At 37.7% G+C, this 24,231-nt stretch overlaps 1 protein-coding gene across 1 annotated transcript in view; it reads left to right on the top strand.

Annotated features, from left to right (window-relative positions):
- The window catches only part of POLR3B (RNA polymerase III subunit B), an 82,815-nt gene that overhangs the window by 40,795 nt on the left and 17,789 nt on the right, over positions 1-24,231 (top strand). The window contains exons 19-23 of the mRNA XM_072870572.1: positions 3,358-3,485; positions 10,474-10,683; positions 12,550-12,708; positions 14,147-14,264; positions 15,986-16,128. Coding sequence (XP_072726673.1) covers positions 3,358-3,485; positions 10,474-10,683; positions 12,550-12,708; positions 14,147-14,264; positions 15,986-16,128 — 758 coding nt within the window. The remainder of the gene's footprint in view (positions 1-3,357; positions 3,486-10,473; positions 10,684-12,549; positions 12,709-14,146; positions 14,265-15,985; positions 16,129-24,231) is intronic.

The following is a 24,231-nucleotide window of genomic DNA, read 5'->3' as shown; positions in this document are numbered from 1 at the left end:
AACTGTCAAAAATATGAAATACTTAAAGGTATATCCTTTGTTTCTCTGGGTATGGCATGTTTTTTTTTTTTTCCTAATCGTTGGGCTGCTCATTGTAAGTCATTTTATAGAATAGGAATCCAGAAGGCAAATGGTTCCACATGTTAAATGATGATCTTAGCATGTCATGATTGTCATTTGGAAAAATTTATCTCTTATAGCTGTAGAGGGACCCTAGACAACCAGCTTACACTAAATGTCTGAAGTATTGGAATGAGACCTCCCCTTTGACTTTTGGATGTATAATAGGCCCTGATAAAAATGTCTGTATCATTCTGTGTATTCTTTACCACATACGTTGAACCCATTCCTGGTATGTGATTTTCATTTAGAAAGATTTCCAGATTTGTTGTGTTTTCCACATATATGAAGGACCTGGTGCTTTGGGTTTTTTCCTCTGTCTTGTGACTGTGATTAAAGAGTGACATTAAAGAAAGGATTCTTTTAAATTTTTAAGTCCTCCTATCTCTTTGCTTTTTTAAATATTTCTCTGACAATATCCTGTCAAGTGAAGGCTGCATATAAGATGTTAGAAGTTATCTCCATGACATGTTTGCTTAGTAGATTCATGCAGAAAATGCATTTTCTAAATGTTCTGTCCTGGTCAAGTACTCATGGAAGCCAATAGAAATACATCATTGATTTCAGTGGAGCTGGATGAGACCTTTAGTTATCTTTAACCTTTGCCAGATGAAATGCATTAACTCTGCTAATTAAATTGTGTTGCTCCTGCCCAGGCTTTTTAAGACTTTATCACTTTAAGAAATTACTCTTGCATGCTCTTGGCTGGCTTCTGTATACATGAGCAAAGAAGAGCACACACAATTGCTGTAATCTGTGCCAAAATTGAGTAACTTCCACAAAGCACCAGAGCTGAAGAGTTTAAGTTACAGTACGCCTGACTCAGCTAGGAAGATTAATGGGAGCGTATCACATGAAATCACTGTTTAGCCAAAAATAGGAGAGGACAGTGAACTTCCAGTGGACTAGTGTGAGGAAATGACTCCACCATAACTGCCAAAAAGTTTGGGAGATTCTTGTGTTGTCCATCAACTTGTTTTGAGTTTAGCTTCAATGCTTGTAGCTAATAGTGCCGTAAGTATCTGAGCTTGGACCGTATGAGCACATTGCTCCTTGTGTTTAGTAATGATATTCCCTACATCCTGAATAGTTGATTTGTGTACCCCCTTCCCCCAGCTGATCATCTTGCATTTTAAATGGTGCGACCATGTTGGTACAACTTGTTCTGGTAATACAACTGATACAATCCACTATTGTGAAGTATCCCATTAACATTCCTGCTTTTGTAATGTAGGCTTCTTTTAGCTACAGTATCCTCTCTTTACCTTTCCAATCCAATTAGGGGGTTTTTCTTTGGAGGATTTGACTCTATTTAATGTGTTCGATTTCTTCCTTACCCATTTGTAACTCTGATTTTCAAACTCAGTGAGGTTGCCTTCCTTTCTTGGGCCCATTTCTGCCAGTGGCATTTTGACTTGCAGAAATTGAACTGCTCTGTAAAGTTTGAAGGTTTCTCATTAGCACTGTGAAATACTTCATAAGATACTAGGATCCCTGTATGTTGCATCTTCTTTGGTTGAAATAGGATTGACCTCAATGGAAAAATACTTGTGTTGAATAGCCTATCTGAAAATGTATATGTAGTTCCATGCACTAGTACTTTCTGAAGAAATTTGCTAACTTCACTATCAGTAAGTCTTAAGCCTCTTGTTTTATTGTTTGCGAAGTGTCAGCAGTTCTGTGAAGTTCTACAGAATGGGGGAGCAGTCTGTGCTTTAAGTTTGCTACTGGCTCTTGAGACCATTTTGCAATTGCTTGACTGCAATTAGGATTCTATCATTCGTATTTTCTTAAGACAGGCTTCAATTAACATAGCTGCTTTTTATCAAGTGGAGAAAAATAGTGGCTATCCTCTGGCCAGCAGGTGATTTTTAGGTTGCTCAAGCATATTTGTGATTTATAAAGATTTCTGGGACTGATAGATAATTTCACTAGTCTTGTGCTCAGAGTTTCCAGATTTTTTTCAGTTTTCAGATTTCATTTTTTCCGGTAGTATATACGTTGTTTATCTAAGTTCCTGCTGGTCCTTTTCTTCAGTTTGTCTGTACTTGTGGGTAATTCCTCAGCCTTTTTGAGCTTGTGATGCTTTGCCATCTTTTGAGTGTTGTCATAATGAAGATTTTTTCAGTTATTTCCTTTGCAAGGTCTTAAAGTTTAGTAATCAAATTAATTTGTTTAATTATTTTTAAAAGGTCTTCCAAAAGATTTCCAAGAGAATTCAAACATTAAAGATGGGATTTTCAGAATGCAGTGGGTTTAGGTGTCTGTGAGAAGCCATGTATGCCTAAACCCAGGCTCTGTGTAGTAACTCCAGAACATTGTGAAAGAGATGCTTTGGATAGGTTTAGTTATAATTATCTTTATTTCAAAATTCCCCATTTCCTAGTTACTTATCTTGATTTAAAAAGCAGATCTGCTCCAGCCAAGCTTTATTGTACACTCCATCCTTAGTTATTAGTCACTCCACTTGCATCCCAACGCATGCTATGATTTAATTGTCTTTATTGAGCATGGACTTTCTCCTCTGAAGCTCATGCCAGGTAGAACAAATTTTGTTATCTCTCAGTCTTTACTCCTTGTCCCCGTCTTTTTACTTCTCATCAGTACTGCCGTTTAACAACATAATCACTTCCAAAATGTTTGCAGAGCTTTTCAAACAGTGTTTTATTATGCCATATCACCCATGGCACTGGATCTGGTTTGGACACAGATGTTTTCCCTCTAACTGATATTATATAATGGACCTTGGAAAACTAAAACTACACTTTTTTTTTTTTTTCAATACTGGAATCTGTTGTGCTCTTCCTTCCTCCACCTCCCCAGTGGATTTCTAGATCTCTGAGATTGGTAATTTGATGCAGAGCACTCTCTTTACATGAGAAGACATTCCTTAAGGCATTTTAGGTCTTACTGTATAAACTGATGTTTTATTGTCTGAGCTCCCTCAGGTTGTCATTATCTGGAGGCTTTTCCTCCATGATGGAAATTCATAAACCCTCCTTATTTCTCCTTCATTTATTTTCATGTGGAAACACTTAAAGCCAAAAGAAGGTTGTGTTTGTTTTTTTGTGAAAAATAAAAATCCCATAGTGAATCCATATTTTGAGGTCCTACTGACTTACGTTTTTCTGAACAGAATTGAATTGAAGTATTATGAGATACTACTGAATTAAATAAATTCTAGTTAAGATGTTTGTTCACAGGGCTGCTATAATTTGGTACTCTCTTTCTTTTAAGAGATACAACGCATTTGGAGATTGAGCCTTTCACGCTTCTTGGTGTCTGTGCTGGGCTGATTCCATATCCTCACCACAACCAGTCCCCAAGAAACACTTACCAGTGTGCCATGGGGAAACAAGCAATGGGTAAGACTTTTTTTATTCCTTTTTGGAGTGGTATGTAGTTTTTGAAGCTATGTAGCAAAAGTGACAAAACAGAGAAGTTCTTTCTTTCCTAATTCACATAAAAGCTTTGCTAAGAGGAGGAAAAGAGCACTTATTTAGCTTTGAGGAAGAAAGAATTTACCTCTGAAAGTTGAAAAATTAAAAGGAAAAAAATACCAGTCAGTTTTACTTAATGGAGACCATATCTGCAGGTCTTAATACTTAAAAGAAAAATCGGAGAAACTGGGGCTTTTTTGTTGGGTTTTTTTCATAATCATCATGACTTTCAAGTTTTCAGCATAGCTGCAGGATTGACAGTGTTGTTTGTTTTTTTTTTTCTCTCTTTATGCTGCAATGTGCTGTGGGTTTCCAGACAAAAAGAGTTAAAAAGTGTTCTCACAAAGAGAGACAGAGCATGGAGAGAGGAGAATTTCCCTGAATAGTTGAGTAGGTGCCCTAAAAATAAATAAATAAATAGTTACATTGACATTAGAAAATAAGAGGAATAAAAATGTGAGAGTGCTTAGTTACTTGAACACTTCCTGCAAACATAGTTTAGATTTTGGGCTTTTTCTGGTTTGGATGAAGACGGCAAGTAACGGCCTCTCAGCAAAATGACTGAAACAAAATTAATTTCCTGATCACTTAATAATTATTTTTACAAATGTGATTGCTGGTCATTAAAACCCAGCCATTTTGTAAATTTGCTGTTGCTTGTAATTGACACTAGGTAAGTTCTAATCCTTCCTTTAATACACAGCTAAACTAGCATTAAAGCATCCAAGTCCTGTGGCCCGTGATCAAGCCAGAGTGAGTCCCAAGAAGAACCTGACCAGTAGTACATCAATTCAGACAGCTGTATTCAGAATTGTGCTGTACATGCCAGTTTTATGTCTTGTATTGATGGCTTGCTCGCAAGTTGAGAGCTACAGTAGAACAACTCTGTGTCATGAAAAAACTACCACTTCTGTTAGGTTTACTAAACCATTTGTTTTGTGCAGTGTGTTCGAAACTGAAACACTGCACCTTTTGTGAGACTTCTCCAGCAGAATTAATAGCAAAGTAACTGCCTTGTACTGAACTGTTATGTTCAGTGCACCAAAATAGCAGAAAATAGCAACAGATGCATGTCCTCCCTTTTTAAATTTAAAAAAAAAAAAAAAGGGAAAAAATAAAAGAAGAGGAGCGTTGCAATCTTTTTCCTTACAGTTCTCCCCCATCCCATTATCTTTCCCCACCCCCGAGTCTCTATTTTATGACTATTAGTCTCAGAAGGTTTGGTTAGTTACCACACACAGTTAAGCAGGATCAGTGTGTACAGAAAGCCAATTCAGTATCTGTGGAGTTCTTTTGTAGTTTTCTGTGTGAAGGTTTTTTTCCGGTTTTGTTTTGAGTGTCATTTGCAATTCATTGTCTGTGTTTTCTGAGGTTGGTGTATTCAGCTGCTTTGACCCTAGGTCTTGCACATTTAGCTCCTTGGATACAATCCTCTGACGTTCCTGCTGACGCTAAGAACACAAAAGCCATTGAATATCTTGAGCAATAAAAAAAGCCTTTGTTTCGGTTTGTTATGACAAAACACCTGACTGAAAGAATAAGCAGCTAGATAAAAGTACATTTTAAAAGTTGGCACATGACCTGAGCTATATTTTGCTCTGGCTGAAGTATCTGCAAGCACCTGAAGCTTTTTGTAATAACTGCTTAAAAAAAAGCCACTGTAAGTGGCAATATGTAGAGGCAGAAGAGATTTTTTTATACACTTATTCATCAAATGAGACCTAGAGGATATTCCTGAAACATTACACATACTTTTTTCTGTTTGTATTTATGAAGAGATGTGATGTAGTGCTTCAAACCCCCACCTTTAAGTAACCATCCACCCTTCTTTCTTTCTTTCCCCATCCTGAAATTGCACAGCAGCTCCTGGTCCAACATTGCCATGTGGAAAGTCTCATGTCCAAGTCCACTGTGTCACTCCCTGTCAAAACCTGGGGGCATGGAGGGAGCCCCGGGACTCTGGGAAAGGAGACCCTTGTGCTACTCAACACTGACCCCATCTGACATGTCACAGGGCTGTGCCAGCAGCTTTGGACAGTCTTTGCTCTTTTTTAAGCAACATCAAGCTAGGGAAAGGTGTGAAAGCACAAGTAAATGGAAGGTGGACATCAGAGCTTGCAATGGGGTCTGTAATCCAGTATCCCTGACAGGGGTTAGGTATTAAAATATTAATGTTTCTGCAGTGTAACATTGAATGTCCTGAAAAATACCTCCCTTTCATGGGCAGAATGAGTCATCTTGTTGGAGGACTAGGGCTGCGCTTAGTGAGCAAACTGGATTTCAGTGAAATGAAATTGAAATGAAATCCCTCTGTTTTGGCATAGATAATTTACCATATGTTGCAGGTTGAACTGTAAGACTGAGGGGAAGTTATGATTAGGTGGCAAATACAACAGCAGCTGCAAGGACCTCAGTTGAACATTGACATTTCAGTGCAAAGTTAAGTTGTAGCTTAAAATCTGAGAAGTATTTAAGATTAAAATACAACAGTCTGCACTGTTTGCCTTCCATGTGTTGCTAAAATAATGTTTAAGAGGATCAAAGGCTCCTACAATTATAGAAATAATTTTAAATGGAGCTTTTCATTTCCATTAAGACATAGAAGATCAGTCAGTTTTACACACTGTACCCCTGTGACTGTGAAGCGTTGTATAAAAGCCTAATGTAAGAAATGAAAACATACACATTTTCCTGCCAATAATCCACCATATTGCACATGCACATGCGCATCTGTGAAAGCAGCGGTGTGGGTACACAAAGCAAGCTGTACGCTCTCACAGCCCAACTGTGCACTGCAGTTTCAACCTAAATGTCATAACGCAAGTCTTGAGTAAGGAAAGGAGGGTTTGGATTTTAATTATTACTTTAATCTGTGAAAGAGCAGAAAGTATTTGAAGGGAGGGTAGTAGGTGGGTGACAGCTTTGTTGCAGAGGTTTATGTTGCAGCAACTTCTTTGATACTACAAAAAAACCCCTCTTACTCTATCATGTACATTCTGCTTTGGTTCTGTGAAATAGCAAAGCCCTTTATATACTGCTTTGCTTTGTGCTATAACCAGCTGAATGTGTTAAAATTTAGTTGAGAAGACAAATGTGCCTCAAGGAACCGAGTGCTGGGGGTTGTTGGTTTTTGACAGTTGTGAAAGGCTTGTTGGTGGGCTGAGAGCTAAAATGCTCCCAAATTTTGTATGGCTAGCCTATTGTCAGAGAGTCGAAACAAACGTCAAAGCAAAACCGGCTGTTGCTGGTCATCACAGCTGGACCTGGGTGCTTTGTGGCCAGGGCTCAGTTCTGCCACTGCTCTTTGAGGAGCAGCGTTTGCGCTCTGCGACATGGTCTCTTTTTGCCAGCTCTTCTTTCCGTGGTAGCAGGCACAGAAGTGCTGAGGCAGAAATGAGCCAGACTACTTCCCCAGGTTTACCAATAATCTTTTTAACTGACTTCTTAATCTTTCTACGATAAAAAGAATATTTCAAATGCTGAACATCCAGATCACTTAATATATGTACTGTGAAAATCTCTCTGAGCTGAGTTGGAGCCCCCTCCACAAGGTTCAGTGCAGCATTTAAAAACTGTACTCCTTTCTCTGTTGGTTTGTGCTCATATAAAAGGACAGAATAGTAGAAAATCCATGGTGAAATCAGGGGAAATACAGAAGTACAGCAATTCTTTTCTTGGCCTGTACAATAATAGCCCTTTTGGCTCATATCTTAAGTAGATTGATTTCTATATCCTTGTAAATTTTGATTGTACAGTTTATTGGTAAGTAATACACCAGAGAATTGGATAAATGCTTATTTTAGCTGGCTGATTGTTCTCGTGAGTTCTCAAAACTTTCTGCATCAGAATACCAATATCCCATTTATGCTAAATATCAGTAGATAGCATTTTTATAGTGATTACTTCATACTGAGGAATGATCAAATGATACTCTAAAAGGAAAAAAAACTTGTCAGGAAATGGGAAAAAAAGGAAAGAATGCACACGTGCATTCACAATATAGCAAGCGCTGAGAAAAGCAAGAAAATGATCTTCGTTGTATCCAGGTCAGCCTTGTGTGTTTTGCTTTAAACAGGGCTAATTACCAATGAAAAAAATTGGTTCTTGCTGCTGGGATAATTATAAATGTGGGTCATTGTGAGCAGGGTTTGTTATAGTGAACTTTAATTATACTTTACTTTTGCTTGGCTGTTTGGCTGAAGCAAACAAGGGCTCTGTTCTTTCAGAGAGAAAACAGAAATAAAGCTAGTGACTTCCTTCATTTCAGCGCCCACACAGAGATCTTGTCCCAACACACCGGTGCTCAGAAGATGAAAGCTGCTTCTTGATTTTAAATAAGCAGGTTGTGGTTTAAGGCTGTGGTTTGTCAGACCAGTCTAGAGGAGGCATTATTTGTATAACCATTAAATCGTAGCAATTAGCACAAATATAGCTGATGTACGGCATGCTTTTTGGCTAATTTATTTCACTTGTGCTCTTGAATCATTCTCTAACCAGTTTCTTTCCTGTTAGGATACCCATCATTGATATATATGGATATGTTTTCCATTTGATATGATACAGCATTCAACTCCGGAAGAATTGCCTGAATACAGTTTTGAGATTTTGAGCCTCAATAATAATGTCAGTTGCTCATGGCTCGTGGTCTGATCCAAACAGTAACAATTCCATTAAGCTTATCTGAACCTCTGATAAAAATGCCAACTTTGAAATACGTGAAGCATCTGACAGAGAAAATATTTGCATTACCTGAAACATGTAAAAGTGTCATCTGTAATCCTTGATAAATAGGGGACTTCCACAGATTGTTACTGGGGTATAAAGGACAAGTTTATCTATGATCAGGTGCTCCAGACTTCACCCCATCTTAGCATCCCTAACCAGTGAACCATAGCAGGTACAGCATATAAGCATCACAGAGGAGAAAAAAATTGCAAGCGTTTCAAAAGTGAAAGTTGGTGTGGCTTACTCAGGAGAAGATTTCTCTCAACAACAGGAAAATGTAACTATCCATTAAACTTTTAAGATGAGCTCTACAGCAGACAACCTATCCTGAAAGCACACAGATCATTCATTCTAGGTGCAGAGGGAAAAAATGGTCTAAATCTCTAAGGTTTTAATTTGGAAGCAGATTTTCCTATCTGTATAGTGGGAAAACCATATTTTAAATCAAAGTACAATGAAGAGAACATCTAATACTTAGGCTAAGAGAATATCAGAAGTAAGAGGACCTTCAGATGGTGGGCCTTGCAGGGGATGACTGGGAAGGTCTTCAGTGTTGATGAATCCAGGCCCTACCAGCTTGCTTCTTACTGCAGACAGAAAGTACTGCTCAGGGATGATGAATTTCCTTCTCCAAGAAAAAGACAGAAAAGCAACTGCTCAAAAGCAAGAGACAAGTAAAGCCTGTCAACTCTACCAAATCTTCCTCGCCATTTGAAAATGCTGTGCCTGTGGCTTCAAATCCACTTTCTAGAACCAAGGAAAGTCCAGGCGTGCAAGAGCCGGTTATAACGGTTTATTGTCAGACAGTGTCTGTTGAGCTGTCTCCCCATTCTTGTCCTTGGGAAGGGTAGACCCGTGGTGGTTTAGGGGAGAGAGCTTAGTGCCAAGGACAGGATAGGTCTTTGGAAATGCTTGTGATGCAGCCTGGTTTTAGATAATTGACTTTCTAGACATTTTATTTAAATGCAGGCATTGGAAATTGCAAGTAGATGCATATAAAATGTGAAGCTGGCCTCCCCTAAGAGCAGATTTGTGTTCAGCTGTACTATATTCTGTCTGTGTGAAGTCTTCATTATACGCTGGCTGCTTTGACCTTTCCTTGAAAGCAGCCAGCCTCTGAAATTGCAGGAGAAAATGGAAAAGTTTTGAAAGACTTACCTCCTAAGCACAAGTACTGCAGAATATTTACCACTTAAAACTTTAAAACTTTAAGTTTTCAGACTATAATTTCTTAATTGCTTAGAGACATAGCAGAGTCCTGGTACAGCAAACTCTAACGTACGATTGCCTTAACTTTTGTTCTGCTACACAACGGTTTATGTTTCCCTGCTGGGTGTTAATTATTTTTTCCTCAGATTTCAGAAGACACTTTGGCAGTCTGATGGGACAGGGCCAAAAATTTCAGTCTCAAGCTGGGAGGTCTATACAAAGGATTTAATTCTGAACTGTAAATTTAAAATTAATTTCATGTAAAAAGACAAATATATTGTGAGTGAACTTCTACTGTAGTCTTTCTAGCAATGATGCCTCTAATTTCAGAAAGTAAATCAGTCTTGGCTGCTGCTAACTGTATGCTTTGTTCATGCGTTGTGACATTCTAACACAGGCTGCTGTTGAACTAATTATTGCCCAAAAAGGAAGGAAATACGATGTGGAAGACGCAGAGCTTGATCCACGGTTCCTCTTGAACTCAATGGGAGTCTTGCTATTGATTCTCATGAAATTTTGGATCAGGTCTATGGAACACAAGTTCAGCTCTCCAAAAAAACCCTATGGCTATTAGAACAATAAAAGCAAACTTCATACTTGCAGTTTTATTCAGTGTCATGATTAAAAAAGAAATTGTATTTGCATTCAGTCATATAGGACCTGACTTTGATTTCTTTAGTTGTTGTTCTTTTTGTCTTGATGCTTAGGTTTTCCCTGTTTAAGAAAAAATAAATAATTATTTCTGGAAGCTTAAATTAAGAAGCCATTTACATCTTTATTTAAATATAACAATGTAAAGTTGTTTTGGTTCAGTCTCTTTTTATGATTTTTTTTCCCTTCTTTTCTTGAAGAATTTCTATTATTAGATGAAATTCCTCAGTTTGTGGTTTTAGTTAATTTGCATTTTGGTAATTTTTTAGCCAAAACATTTCTAGGAAGCTCACTAATGTTCACACACTTGTTTTTCTTTTACATACAGGTACTATTGGATACAATCAAAGAAACAGGATAGATACTCTTATGTATCTTCTAGCCTATCCGCAAAAGCCAATGGTAAAAACAAAAACAATTGAACTGATAGATTTTGAGAAACTGCCTGCAGGACAGAATGCCACTGTTGCTGTGATGAGCTACAGTGGTTATGATATTGAAGATGCTCTTGTCTTAAACAAGGCCTCTTTGGACAGAGGTAAGAACCATCAATTCTTTCCCACTTCTCTAGTGTGTGTTCTAATACATGTTTTATTAAGCTTGATGTCTCATGGTGTTATCCTATAATAACTCTTATTGTGGTTTTGAACAGTACATCTCCAATTAAGAAACTGAATTCCAGAACTGCTTTGAATGTTTTGTTTGTTTTCTGCATGAATAGTGATTGTAATTCCATGCTTGCAATAGTGCGCTGAAGTTGCTAACATGTGAATAAACTTCTGAGTATGGATATTATAAGAAAAATGGCTAACTTTTGACCTCAAATAAAAAAGTGTAAATGGTCCCTTTTTGAAAATACTTAGTTTACAAAAAAATGTAAGGTATTAGATAATCTGTTCTGTTGGGCTTGCTTTGTAGATGGTTACCTAAACCTTTGTTCATTGCTAACAGAGGGGTCTCATTATTTTCACCAGTAACAAAAGCAATAGATGAAATTAGACTTCTGAATGTATTTGGGAAAGGAATGGAATGCGTGGCAGTTTGTGTCATTGTGAACTTGATGCTCTGAGGGAGCAATAACACTATTGCCTACTTTATGAGAGAAAATAATAGTATTGTCTAAAGCAAAATAATTTTGTAATTATTCAGAGATAAACTAATGACACGCTTCCTTAAAAAAAAAAATCTATGCAGTGCAGTATGTTTTAAGTAAAAGTACATAAGCACCAAATAGAAGGTAACTAAGTGAAACCTGCGTTTGTGCCGGTCTGGCTTGTCTTGCTCTCTCCACAGTTCTTCAGCCTTTATGTTAATGCTGCTGGGGGTTGGAGGAGAGTTGCCTGAAAACTTAGACTCTCTTCTCTCTCTTTTCTAAATAAATTCCCTTGAGAGAAGACATAGTGCAGTGTGATCAAATTGGTTTTAGTTTCGGGTGGCCAAAATCAGATTCTTCCATGACTTTATTCCCCCACTCACTCCCTTCCTCCTAGTTGCTAGGCAGCAATAATAGTATTCCTAGACATGTATCTTTGGCATTAATGCCTGGCGCATTTAATTTATGCCTCCTTTTCTAAAACAACAACAGGCATGATCTAAAACTGAATGTTTTCTTTTCTGGTAGACTGGTAACATTTACAGGGAGAGCTGTGGTGCTTGTCAGGAGTTACTTGACATAATCTGAAGATACAGATCTACTGTATGTGGCCGCAGCCATCTTTCAAATGAGCTAAAATAACATAGGATTATTAGAAACCCTTGCTCTTGCCTGTCTGTAATTCTAAATGTGATGAAAATGTTTAGTATTGTGGCTATTGCTGTACTTGGAGAGAAATTCCAGAGATGCTACTTGTCTCATCTAAAACCCAAACCAAACCTATTTTATAACAATATATGTAATTCAGAATTCTTTCAGCTGGGGAAAAAGTGACTAATGGGGTGATTATATGAAATACCCAATCAGTACTTTCCTGGTAGGCTAGCTTGTGTCAACCACAAACATGAGTAAAAGTTCAGGTTTCTTAGAACTCCCGAAAGGAAGAGGTGCTGTTCTCGTCCTGTTACAGTCTCTTCTCCTATGTTATGTCTCCCTGTGGACCACCAAAGGTAAGAGAAATGATGCGTGCGCGTGTGTGCAGAAGTATAGAAGGGGATTAGCACAACTTCAGAAATGGACCGTAGTTCAATGTCTAAAAAAAGTAGCATGCATGATCTGATTTTTAAATTGTGAGCTACTAGGTATCCATGTACAATGTTAGGCATATTCAAGACAGTGAATAATCTAACTAATAAAAAAATGTTTATATTCTGTAGCTCAACAGGTGGTTCAGCATTCTTGTTTTATTCTGATAATGTGTTATAAAGAATCTTTGAACTCCTAGGCAGATTACTTTGTGTTACATTTTAGGGTTTGGAAGGTGTCTTGTATATAAGAATGCCAAGTGTACACTGAAGCGTTACACAAACCAGACATTTGATAAAGTTATGGGTCCGATGTTGGATGCAGCTACCCGTAAACCAATCTGGCGCCATGAAATTTTAGATGCTGATGGTATCTGCTCTCCAGGTATGTCAAACTACACGTTAGTCATGGCACGTTCATAATCTGAGGTAGAAATTAATGTTCTGTTAATGTTTCTTGTGCACCTTGTTTTATACTTAGTGTAATGAATTTTTTTTCTTGAAGGTGACAGTATTGTAATCGAAAATTTAAAAATGTTAGTTTCTGAAAGCAGCGTGGTACCAGTCATTGGGGGTATTTTTGTGCATGGGAAAATGGAGCTTTATGTTTGAGTAGAAGAGTTGAGTCTTTAACAGTGTGAATCTATTGAAGCATTAGAACTTGTATTCTTCTTTATATCTCCAAACTGGCAAACTTTTAGTACTGTAGTTTTTTACTGTTTGTCTCTCATATGTTCTGCCGTTGTTGTTTTTTAAGGATAGATTCCTTATTATTTTGATTTCATATGTCAAAACCTCCTAGCATGTCAGTTAATGCAATTGTTTGAGGAAGTAAAACCTTGTGTTTTTAACACTTTAGAAATATGTTTGGAGAGAAGTAAGAAAATAAATATAACTACATTTAATTATGAGAGTAGGTGTATAACTTTCCAGTGGAAATAAATTTGAGAAAGAATCCTCCCATACTGTCATCCTTCAGTTGGGAAACGGCTTAATAGGTCTGCTGAGATGTAATAAGAAAGGTGCTGTAAAAGGCACTAAACTTAATTCTATTATAGCAACACAATTGGGTCACTTTTGCTCTTTAGCACATCACAATGGAGCTTTCAAAGTTAATGAAAAAAAAGGCAAGGATCTTCTGAAGTATTAGGATAGATAGGACTGGGGCGGACTCCAGACTGAGGCTGTTCTCAGCGTGTACATAAAAATCTCTTTGAAATAGTTCATTTGGACAGAAAAGAGACATAGACTGAAGTTCAGTGTAATTTTGTGGAGGAGGTGGGAGGCAGGTACTTGGTGTGCATTAGTATCATTGGGCTACTGATCTGGTTTTCTATGTGAAGGGCAGGATAAGGGAATGGAGGGGAAAATAGCAGATGCATGAGACCAGAAGCAATAGGAAAAAGTAATTGCAAGGAGAGGCTGAAAGTAGTCTTGCACAACTCATTGTGGAAATGATGTGAAGTCCTGAATTTAAGTGTGAATTTCTAAAATTTGTCAGTTACAGTGTTGCTTGTTAATGTTCTCCTTACTTACGGCAGATGACTTCAGATGCTTTTGTGTATTCTTTAGACCTAGGGTGTATTTAATAGCTGTTCTCATAGTGCACCCAGCACACAAGCTATTCTGTTTTGGTTTACAAGAAAAAAGCTAGTTTAATGATTCCCTTACCATGCAATATTTAATAAAATAACATGGCCTACTTCCTGGACATGTTCCTCCCAGTTTGTCTTCCAGCTTACCTTTTTTTAAAGCTTGAAATGTATTTCTAACATAGGTAGCCAGGTATGTTTTCATGGTGCTTTTTTTCTTGTTTTTTGAAGGTGAAAAAGTAGAAAATAAACAAGTCCTTGTGAACAAGTCTATGCCAACTGTGACCCAGACGCCTCTGGAAGGAAGTAGTGTGCCTCAGCAGCCACAGTATAAAGATGTGCCAGTAACGTATGTCGCATCATAACTTTATACTTGGGGAAGGTACATGGAGGAAAGGTATCTGAGAAATATTCAATTCTAGAAAAGTCAAAGGAATAAACTTCCCTCTGCAAATTAGACCTAGTTCTCTACGTCTTGATTTTTCACAGGATTTTTCAGAGCCTAGGTTATTTTCAGAAGTGCCTAGCCAGTTAATCACTAATAAGTTAGATTCTGTCACCTGAAAAGCTGGCATTGCAAAGAGAGGGAGGAACCCTCCTGTATGTATGTATAGAGAGGAATCACTGAGTACGTTCCCAGGAGAAACCGAGAGAGCTAAGACAGTGGTAGAGGGAAGAGGAGTCACTCATGGATGAAGTGATGGAGAAACAGGAGAAAAGCAGGATGAGTGGGAGGACAGAGAATATGTGTGTACTTAGTGAGGGGGCCAATCTACTCCATACTGGCTCCCACAGAAAATGGCCAGTGCTGACTGGTGCTCGGCCTTCGCCTTGCCTGGCAGGAGGCCAGGAGAGGGAGGCCTTCCTATCTCAGAGGTTGACAGTCAGCTCATTCTGGCCACTCCAATTAGACGTCCTTTACCAAGGCACCAGTGAATGGGAAAGGACAGTCAATAAGAGTTTTTCCCATCGTGTCCTTAAAGAACAGGAGAAGGCTTCCAAGGTGTGATATTAAAATTTTGCATTAAATTTAAAAATAAATAGATAAATAATGAAGGGGTTTTCACTGTTTTGTCAGGAATAGCCTTGACAGTTCGATAAATTAGCAGAGAACAAGGCAAGCAATTGGTGCCCAGATCAGAAAGGCAGAATTAGCTTTGCTCCACTTCTGTGTGTTTCATAACCAAGAGAAAGCTCTAGGTTTACTCCTACAAGATACTAATAAAGAAGTGAGGCAACAGTGTAATTATCAAGAGGAAAGAAGTATCCTGCCAGGTAAAGACATGGATCTGAGTTTAGGTGTCATAGTTTGACCGTCTCAGCTACCTGGACAACGAGACAAAATAATCTCCTAAACAAGGTATTAAAATCTGCTCTAGCCTCAATCTGCAATATCTAGAAAAAAGCTGATACCAGAATAATTTCCTTTTGCTTCCTGCTCTGTCATGCCTACCTTTTTTTCTCTTTTGTTTTCCTCTCTTTCCAAAATCTCTGCATCTTAGACTCTTAGAGTTCATCTCTTTCTGTACCTCATACTATGTTCTGCCCTTGGTTCATTTCCATACCTGCACCTGATGCATAGTTTCAGTCAGGATATTATGCCTTAATTTTGTTCTTAAATTCTGATGGTATATTCTTTAAACTCCTTTCTTCAACTGTAACTCTCTATTTGACTTTTGTTTGTTTAACTGAAGATCCAGAAATTTGCAATATAATGGGAAGCTTTTTTCTCTCAAGAAGAGCCCACGTGACAAAAAAATATACCTTGTTCTTTACAAGTTCAGCTTAATTCTGCCTTTGTTTCTATTGTATCTCTTAAGTCTTTTCTTTTCCAGAAACATACCGTACTCTGGAACTTTATTTTTTTATATATATACACACGCACACACACATATACATATATATATACATATATATATATGTATATATAATCTTTGCTCCATTGGCCTCCCATATATAAGTTCCATGAAGACTACAGTTTAGCCAGAAGCTTACCAATACACACATACCTGTTTGTAACTTGTGTTTGGTTCATAGATGTAAAACTCATGTTTTGTCTTCTTGTACTAGCTACAAAGGTGCGACTGATTCTTATATTGAAAAAGTAATGATTTCATCAAATGCAGAGGATGCTTTCTTGATCAAAATGTTGTTGAGGCAAACTAGACGTCCAGAAATTGGAGATAAATTTAGCAGTCGTCATGGGCAGAAAGGTAAGTACACATTTAATAAAAATAAATGCATGTTGGGTATGCCTACTGTACATACGTAATATCGTCATGCCTGTTTCCATTGATTGGTTCACATCTTTTATGAATGCAACAGTAGAAGACAGTATCCCTTTTTTTGGTTAAGTTAACCTAATTTAGCAATGATGTTTCTGGAACTGAGGAGAGAAATTGGCAAACACAACTCTGTGTTGACTTATGAATCTGGAAAATACAGTAGTTGCCCATTTTAAACAAGAACAGGGTTTTGAGTTTTGTTTGGGCTTTTTTTTCCTGGTGTGAATTTGGTTTTAGGTGATAGCTTTGTCAATGGGTTATCACAAGAGAGATTGGAGGAAAGAGTGAAAGGGCCTATTCTGAATGGACAGAAAAGACCAGAGATGGAATGGGATGTCTGCAAGTCATCTGTGCAGACATATTGCTCTAAAGACAAGACTGCAGACAGATAGCTCAGAGCCATGGTGTAAAAGGGAAGCGAATCAGGAGTGCAACTAGGAGTGCACCAGCAGAGACTGGAAAGAAAGGGAAAATGTTTTGAAAAATACCCCTGGGACATGATCTGGGGCACCTCTGGATCTTCAAACTGAGAGTTGAAAATGGCTACCTACTAGGAAGCTGCATGGTGGCATGTAGCTCTCTAGTGTTAATGCTGTAAGCAAGATGAAAATCAGGAGCCTGTTTCCATATCTGTTGAAAAAAGCAGTGGACTCCCTTTGACCTTAATGTCAAAAAAAGGTGGCTCAGAACATCCTCTCTGAATCTCAAAGGGCTGGGAGTTGTGGGAGGCGTGTTAAGAAAGAAGTGACTGAAAACAGTCTGACTGTAACTGACTTAAAAGCATATTTTGATCCCATTGGTCCCAATGTGGAACAGGTTTTGACATGCTTTCATCTGTCTGTACACTTGGAAAGTCTAGATTTTTAGTACTTTCAGCATGACCTTCTGCCTTACTGTATGTGCTGTGCTAAATCTATTGCCCGAATGTTGTAATCTTGTTACATTTTTAGGTCTTTCTTTGGTTTGAGAACATTTCTCGGTCTCTTGTCAGATGTGGTGGGGAGGCAAGGAGTTTGATATTACCAAATCCTTTCCATTGCAGCACATACACGCCTTTCCTGTTACTGGGCAAATGTGATACTGTCTTAATAACTACTGGAATAAAAAAATCCTTACTTCCTTGCTTTGATTTCTGAGGAACTGGAACCAGAGCATTGAGTTTAAAGCACACCAACCTCTTACATCTGGTAACACAAGCATCCGCTAGGTCTGTGTGGAGGGCAGAGGGAGGGAACTGAGGAAATAAAGGAGGACAGTGTTTAGATTTGAAACATTAATACTTAAAACTAGTTGTAGTCAATGAACTTTGCAGTAGTACATCAAATTATGATACTAGCTGAGGGATGTTGCCTTGCAAACAAACTGGCCTTTCGTGAGCAGTGTTTCTTTGTCAGAAGATGCATGGAAGAGAGAGTGCTTTTTGTTAGGAGAAGCACCCTGAAAGCAACCCTTTCAGCAGTTTGTGACACGGTCCCACTCTATTCCCAGCATCATGTTGGGTTTGACCTTGTTGTGCTGATTCACATCCTGTATTCTTGGAGCAGAACCAGAGAACTCTGTAGGCAAATATGCCCTGGAGTTGTCCTGCACAGTACTTATAACAGTACTGCACAGTATTGTACTGCACAGGACAAATATGCTGGTACTTGCACAACATCCATATGTAGATCTGAGCCAGTGAAAAGAGATGAAACTGCAACAAATGTCACCAGTACACAGGCAGTATCCACGTCTAGAGCTCTCTTAAATGAAGGTTAAATAGAATCAGCTCCAGCATATTCAATGCCTGCATGATTGGAAAAGGTATGAAGAGTGGTTGCTTACAGGTGGACCCCAGGCCACAAGTAAGAAGTCACTTTTATAATGCTCCATGCCACTATATACTTCTTTACTCACATGTGTAGCTTGAAGTCAAACTTGAGGTCATTTATGACTTTCTGGGGCTATGGAAGTACATAAGCATCAGTGGCAATGAGGTGGCCAGGTGTAACTGAAGTGAAAGATGTTGTGAGATGCAGGGCTAGCCACAGTAATCCTCGTTTCTGTAGTCTCCAGGTTTAGTGATCAGGACATCTACCTAGCGCAAACCTATCAATCAAAAGAGGTGAAATGGTTACAAAAGGCAGTAATGCCATCTGTTGTCATCAAACATCATAATGTCAGCTGTTACCAGATGTTGACTCAAGTTCTTTGTGTGTGTTTTCTATGGAGTACAGTCAACGCAGGCTTTCTCAGTACATCCAGCTCTCTCCAAGATCACCCTTACTTCCACAGTATCTTTCCATAGACCCGTAAAACTGGTTCTTGAAACTCTGTATTCTAAAGAAATCCTTCCATTGTTTCTGCTGTCATTAAGAAATAGAAACTCTTCTGATAAGCATTGGAACATTTTTCCTGATTGTATTTTCAAGATGGCTTTTGATCTAAAAATAGGAAGTGATTCTCACTGAGTCCCCAAGTGATTTGGAAACCAGTACCTATTGAAGGCTTCAAAAAAGTAAAGAAGCAGCAGTACATTCTTGACTTTCCTTTTAAAATCCAGTCTAATTCTTGCACTACAGCCATATAGGGTAGTTTTGGTAAGTGAGAGGGAAGATCATTAGTTTCAGAGGCAAATAGAAAGAGTTGAGCAGTTGGAATGGTTCAACTGCCCCATTCCTTCTTTCTCTTCAGGAAGATTCTCCTTCAGGAAGATTTTGTATAAAGTCTCTTTCAAATACTTTTTTCATCTCATACACAATGAAGATGTGCAGTACTTTCAAGCCTATAACCACTTTTAGAGCAAAGCCCATTTCTTCATATATTTTGAGCTTCGTCTAATTAGTCCTTTCTCCTTATAAGTGGCATGCAGCATTTTAGCTGCAAGTTATTATATAACAATATCATGCAGTACTGTTATAAGTACTGTGCAGGACAAATTTTCTTACTAGAATTAAAAAAAAAAAAGGCTATAAATTATATTAAAGAAGCTACTCAGTTAATCATGATAAATATTTATGGACATTTGCATGAAAAATTTAAGCAGGTAAGGTTTTTCTCCTGGCTTGGGCTATTGATATGCACCTATTGAAATAGTTAGTTGAACAGGATTTAAATGGAACTGATTTTCATACCTCTCCAAAAATCAAGAAAAAGGGTGCTCCGCAAATCTAAAACCATCAGAGGAGAAAGGTAGAAGTGGAAGAATGACAGAAGGAAACAGAATTGTGCCAGGCAGGCTGTAATATGGCTTTAGGGAGCAGAGGGCCTTCTGTACCACTAAATGCACGTAAGGCATCTCACAGTCCATAGCAAGCTCATTTTAGAGGTCTTGAAGGACAGACTTCTCATGAGTACTTTTGCTACTCATCAAACCCTGATATTCATGGTCAAATGCACAAACAACTAATACACACTGTATTGGAATCTGGTAGTATTTTCTTTAATATTCCAAAAGCCATAGAAAGTTAGTAATATTTTATTTTCTGAAGTAAAATACCTGTTTAAATCCCATGGTAATTAAAAACAACATCCTAAATGCTGTCGGGAACTTTGAGGGCTCCCGTAGTTATGCCTGGCATTGCATCAGGTTAGAATTACTGATCCCCCATGTATCTGTGCTTTGGACCTATAACAATAATAAGCCAAAACCATCAATTGTTCAGAATAGCAAATGTCCCTTTCAGCTTGGTTTTGGAGCTATGAGTGGGAACATTGCAACAGTTGTGTTACAGAGTTCGCAGGCGTGTGCTTGTTACGTGTCCAGTACATCAATCTGTAGTAATCTCTTGTGATTGGGGGAGTGATCATATTCTAAATTATTACATTCTACTAGGATACACATCCTTCCTGGTAGTAGACCTTGCAGTTCACTGGCTTGTAGTACATTATGTGAAAAGGTGTTACAATAAATGGGAGAATGGAGAAATGTGCTTAGTGGAGAAGATACATGGGCTAGATACCAAGAAAAAAAATACTGACAAGAACAGTGGAGTTTACTGTTTTGCAACTTCTGTATACAGTGAAGAAGCAGATATTGACATTAGTCTTCGATTACAGGCAATGATAGAACTGGAGAAAAGGCATGAAAAGGAAAGGGAAAATCTCCTTTGCTAGCTATTTAAAAATATAGCTAGTATCATCCTTCTCTGACATCAAATCAGGGGAGGATCAGTCATAACAGGAATATAGACAACTGTGAAACAGAAGTCATAATACTAACAATTTAACATTTTCCATTGAGAGAATTTTTAATTAGCCCTGAATTTGTTTTCTGATCTTCATCTGAACACAGGTGATTACCACTTCAAGTTTAATTTGTGAATGTTAGCTTTAAGCCCATCATAGGGCCATTTAAACCTATGATGAGCTTAAACTAACAAGTACCTTGATTCAGTGAGAAGGAGAGAAACATGCTTTCTCTCCTTTTTGTATTGTCAATCTTTTCTGTGAAGTATTTTTATTTTCTGGAAGGAATCCATGAAGATGAGATTTGATTTCCTGGAATTGTAGTAGTAGTTTTAAAATAATTAAATATGTGCAAAATAAGAGCTTGCACAAACCACATTTCTCAAGGTTTTTTCATGGGCTTTTTTCTTGTATCCCAAATTGATTTGTATTCCAAAGCTATACTTTGTCACTGGGGCAGAAAGAAGCGGAGTAACAGAACTGGAAAGTGTCCAGGATATGACAGATTAAATCTCTTTAATCTTTCAGATTAAAACAAACCTTTAGCCTTTTGTTACATAAGAGCCTTTCGTTAAATATGTAGGTAGATTTTTGTAGGCCTCTATAATAATACAGATCTATGCCGCTGCCTCTGTATTTGCTACGTTCTTTGTGTCCTCTCACATGTGAACACTGTATTGGCAAGGGTCACCACTTCTGGCCTGTCCACCACACCCTCTTTTCACTCAAGTCTACGTTTTAAGTACACTTCTTCCAAACTGCCTGTAAAAGCTAGCCTTTCCTTCAAGACCTGTCACCAAAGAAGTGTATGAGGAGGAGAAGAAACCCAAATGACGCCATCACATTGTGTTGGGAAACGCACCAGCAAATATTTTGCTCTATCTCAATATTCATCTTCAAACTGGATGTTGCAGTAAGATCTTTGGGAGTGGGACTGTCACTTTAGTCTATAAGCCCTTTTAGCTTCTAATGTTTCACAAAAAACCATATACCTACCAGGGAGGACTTATCTTGAGCTGTAGCACTTTGTTTTAACTATATTGCATCGTATTTTTTCTGGAAGGATAAAGAAACTTTTTTGGTTAATTATTTTGTTTTTTAATCTTGCATTCTTGAAGCAAAGTCACATTTCAAAGCACAGAAGGCTAAAGGATTGTTAAGCTAAAGAAGCTTCATCTGAGTTCTATACAAACTAAATTATTATATTTCCAGATTTCCTCTTGGTTTGCTACAAGTCACAATGAGGAAAAAGTTGGGCTCCTTTGATGTGAAAAAAAGCAATATATCACTTCTCTGAAAGAACATTTCTCAGTCTCTCATGTGAAAAAGGATTAACACCTCCAACAAAGGTCCTGTAGATCACAGAACTAAGCAGCAATACTGAACAGTATTCCTGAGGAGTGGAAAAACTGTATTTAAGCAAGAGATTGTTTGAACTGGCAAACAGAAGCTTTTTAATAGCTGAAGATCTAAGATAAAGGATTAAACCTTTCTGAAGTATCTGCACTTAAACAACTCTAAAGACAAGGAAGCAAGTTTAAATTCATGAAAGATGGTCTTTGTTTTCCTAAATGAACCATGTTCTTTAGTGTCAAAACAAAATCCATTCACAGCATTGTCAACTACATAAACTTCATGACAATACCGCTTATCTCCAAAGTCTGACCTTGCTTAATTTTAAAAATTTTTACTAGTTTGAGCACCTGCCTTCTGCTTGCCTAACTTCATAGTTGAGAACAACTTATCTTTCTCCTTTTAATGGGCACTTGTATAGTACGTATAAGCAGAACATGTAAAGTAAGATGTTAAATAGCTACTTGTGTCATACTCCCCCATGCTACAAGTCAGACTTAGTACTTTATCTCTAATAAAACATCAGTGGGTTTATAGGACTTAAATGGTTGAAGTGGCATTAAAAAGCATAAGCATCCACTGCAGGAATGTGGGATGATTAGTAGTTATTAGGCATCAGGAAAAGTAGGAATTTCTTACCTTATTTTTATCTTCAGAAGTCGAATATGAGAAAATGAGATGTCAGAATGCCATTAAAATTTCTCATACCATTTTTTCTATTTAACAAAACTGCTGCTTAGCTTGCTGTCTTAAGAAGAAAATTACAGCATTTTTTATCTCAAGCAGCAAACAGGTAACCTTCTGACCTTTTCAGTAAATCCTCAACTGAACCTCTGAAATTAGGGTGATTTAGCATTTTATGGCACAGAATAAAAATCTCTAATTCTGTTTCCAAATAGTGTATCCTGAACACACATTTTATTAAGCTCTTGACTCATTCAGCCATGTGTATTTTGTAAAGTTCCTATGGTTATTGTTTTACAATAGCTGCTTCCAGAAGCATTGTAAGGGTTTCAATTAATCAGCTCTTTGTGTGCTTCAGACTATGCAAATTTATCACATCAGACCATTCAGCAGCTCATGGGAAAGCAGTGTACAAACTGTATTGTCTTTTAGCACCTCCTCTCATTTAGAGTGATGTTTTTAATAAGAAAACTAATCAAGTTTACTTATGCATTATTTATCTGTTAATTTTAATTCTGTTCTCTTTACCTCTTATGTCAAATGGGATGTAGAAAGTGATATGATTGATCAGTGAATGATTCAATATTGAACAAAGCTTATGTGATGCAGCACTTTTTTTCTCCTGGTCTTGTTTTATGCTTAGTTAGCCAACACAGTATGTAATTAGAGAGTTTTGAAGCAGATGTACATTTTTGTTTAACGTCACTAATTTTTGCAAATACCCTTGTCACTTGTTCACAGTATAAGGCGCTGTGTTACAGCTACAACTCCTCTTAATTATGTGACGTAGTCTTATTTCTCAGGAGTATTTCAAAATTCTGGCAAATCTGGTAAATCTAAAATAGATGCCTTTCAAGTTAGTTTTAGCTCTTTTACCTCCCGTATCATTAGAATAAGTAAACAAGCACATTTAGTAATGCGCTTCTTTTTATCTTCCTGATAGAAACTGGTATTACTGCTGCTCCTATTCACTTAGTCTCCTTTGCTCTCTAATGTCCCTCCTGCTGGTAGTAATTAGTTTTCTATATTAGGTTGTTTTGACTTATTTGATGATTTTTTTTTTCATTTGGCATGTGTGTGTATAGAAGGCATCTTATCGTAGCTGGTGAAAAACTTTCCCATACTGTTGTGTTTTGTCCCTGCCCCCCCCCGCCCCCCTTTCCCCTCTCTGCTGAACTGCTGTTTTACAAGTCTGTGTATGTTCGCGTTTGTCAGCAAACTCTAAAAGCAACCACATAAAACATATCAATTCTGGAAACCTGAATTTCTCCTGATGAGAAAAAGAAACTCTTAAAAGACAAAGGGGTGAGAGGATCTTTATGCTCTGGCAGGGCCTTGTGGAGGTACTAGGGTGTTGAGATGATGCAGATAGCGTGTGAGGATGGGGGCCATCGTGCATAGTCAGAGGGCTGTCATTTATTGGCTGGCATACAATAGCATCGAAAAACACTGTTATCCTTGCAGTAAACTGCCGTGCTTATTAATCCACTTTTTTTTTTTTTTTTTTTTGAGAGGTATATCTTAAAAGACTTTGTTAGCATTTTCACTAATTTTTCATCTAAGCTGACATTATGAAATTGATATACAAAGTTTTTTTTCTAGAATTCAATTTGTTTTTCAATTTAAAAGAAATGAGATATAACAAGCTGCCGGATGCTTTCTTGCTCAAACATACAACTCTCTTGTTAGGCCACACCTTAAAAAAAAAATTGTTTTTTGTTTTGTCTGGAAAAATAATTGCAGCCTTTTCTGGTGGTTAATGTTTGATTCTGGTCCTCGATGAGAACTCCAGAATGTATAGGTGAGAGCAGATTCAGGCCCATCGCA

The sequence above is a fragment of the Ciconia boyciana genome, chromosome 1, assembly GCF_034638445.1.
Source record: "Ciconia boyciana chromosome 1, ASM3463844v1, whole genome shotgun sequence".
NCBI classification, from domain to species: domain Eukaryota; kingdom Metazoa; phylum Chordata; class Aves; order Ciconiiformes; family Ciconiidae; genus Ciconia; species Ciconia boyciana.
The sequence above is the reverse complement of the archived record's forward strand: the minus strand, read 5'-3'. Positions and strand labels throughout refer to the sequence as shown.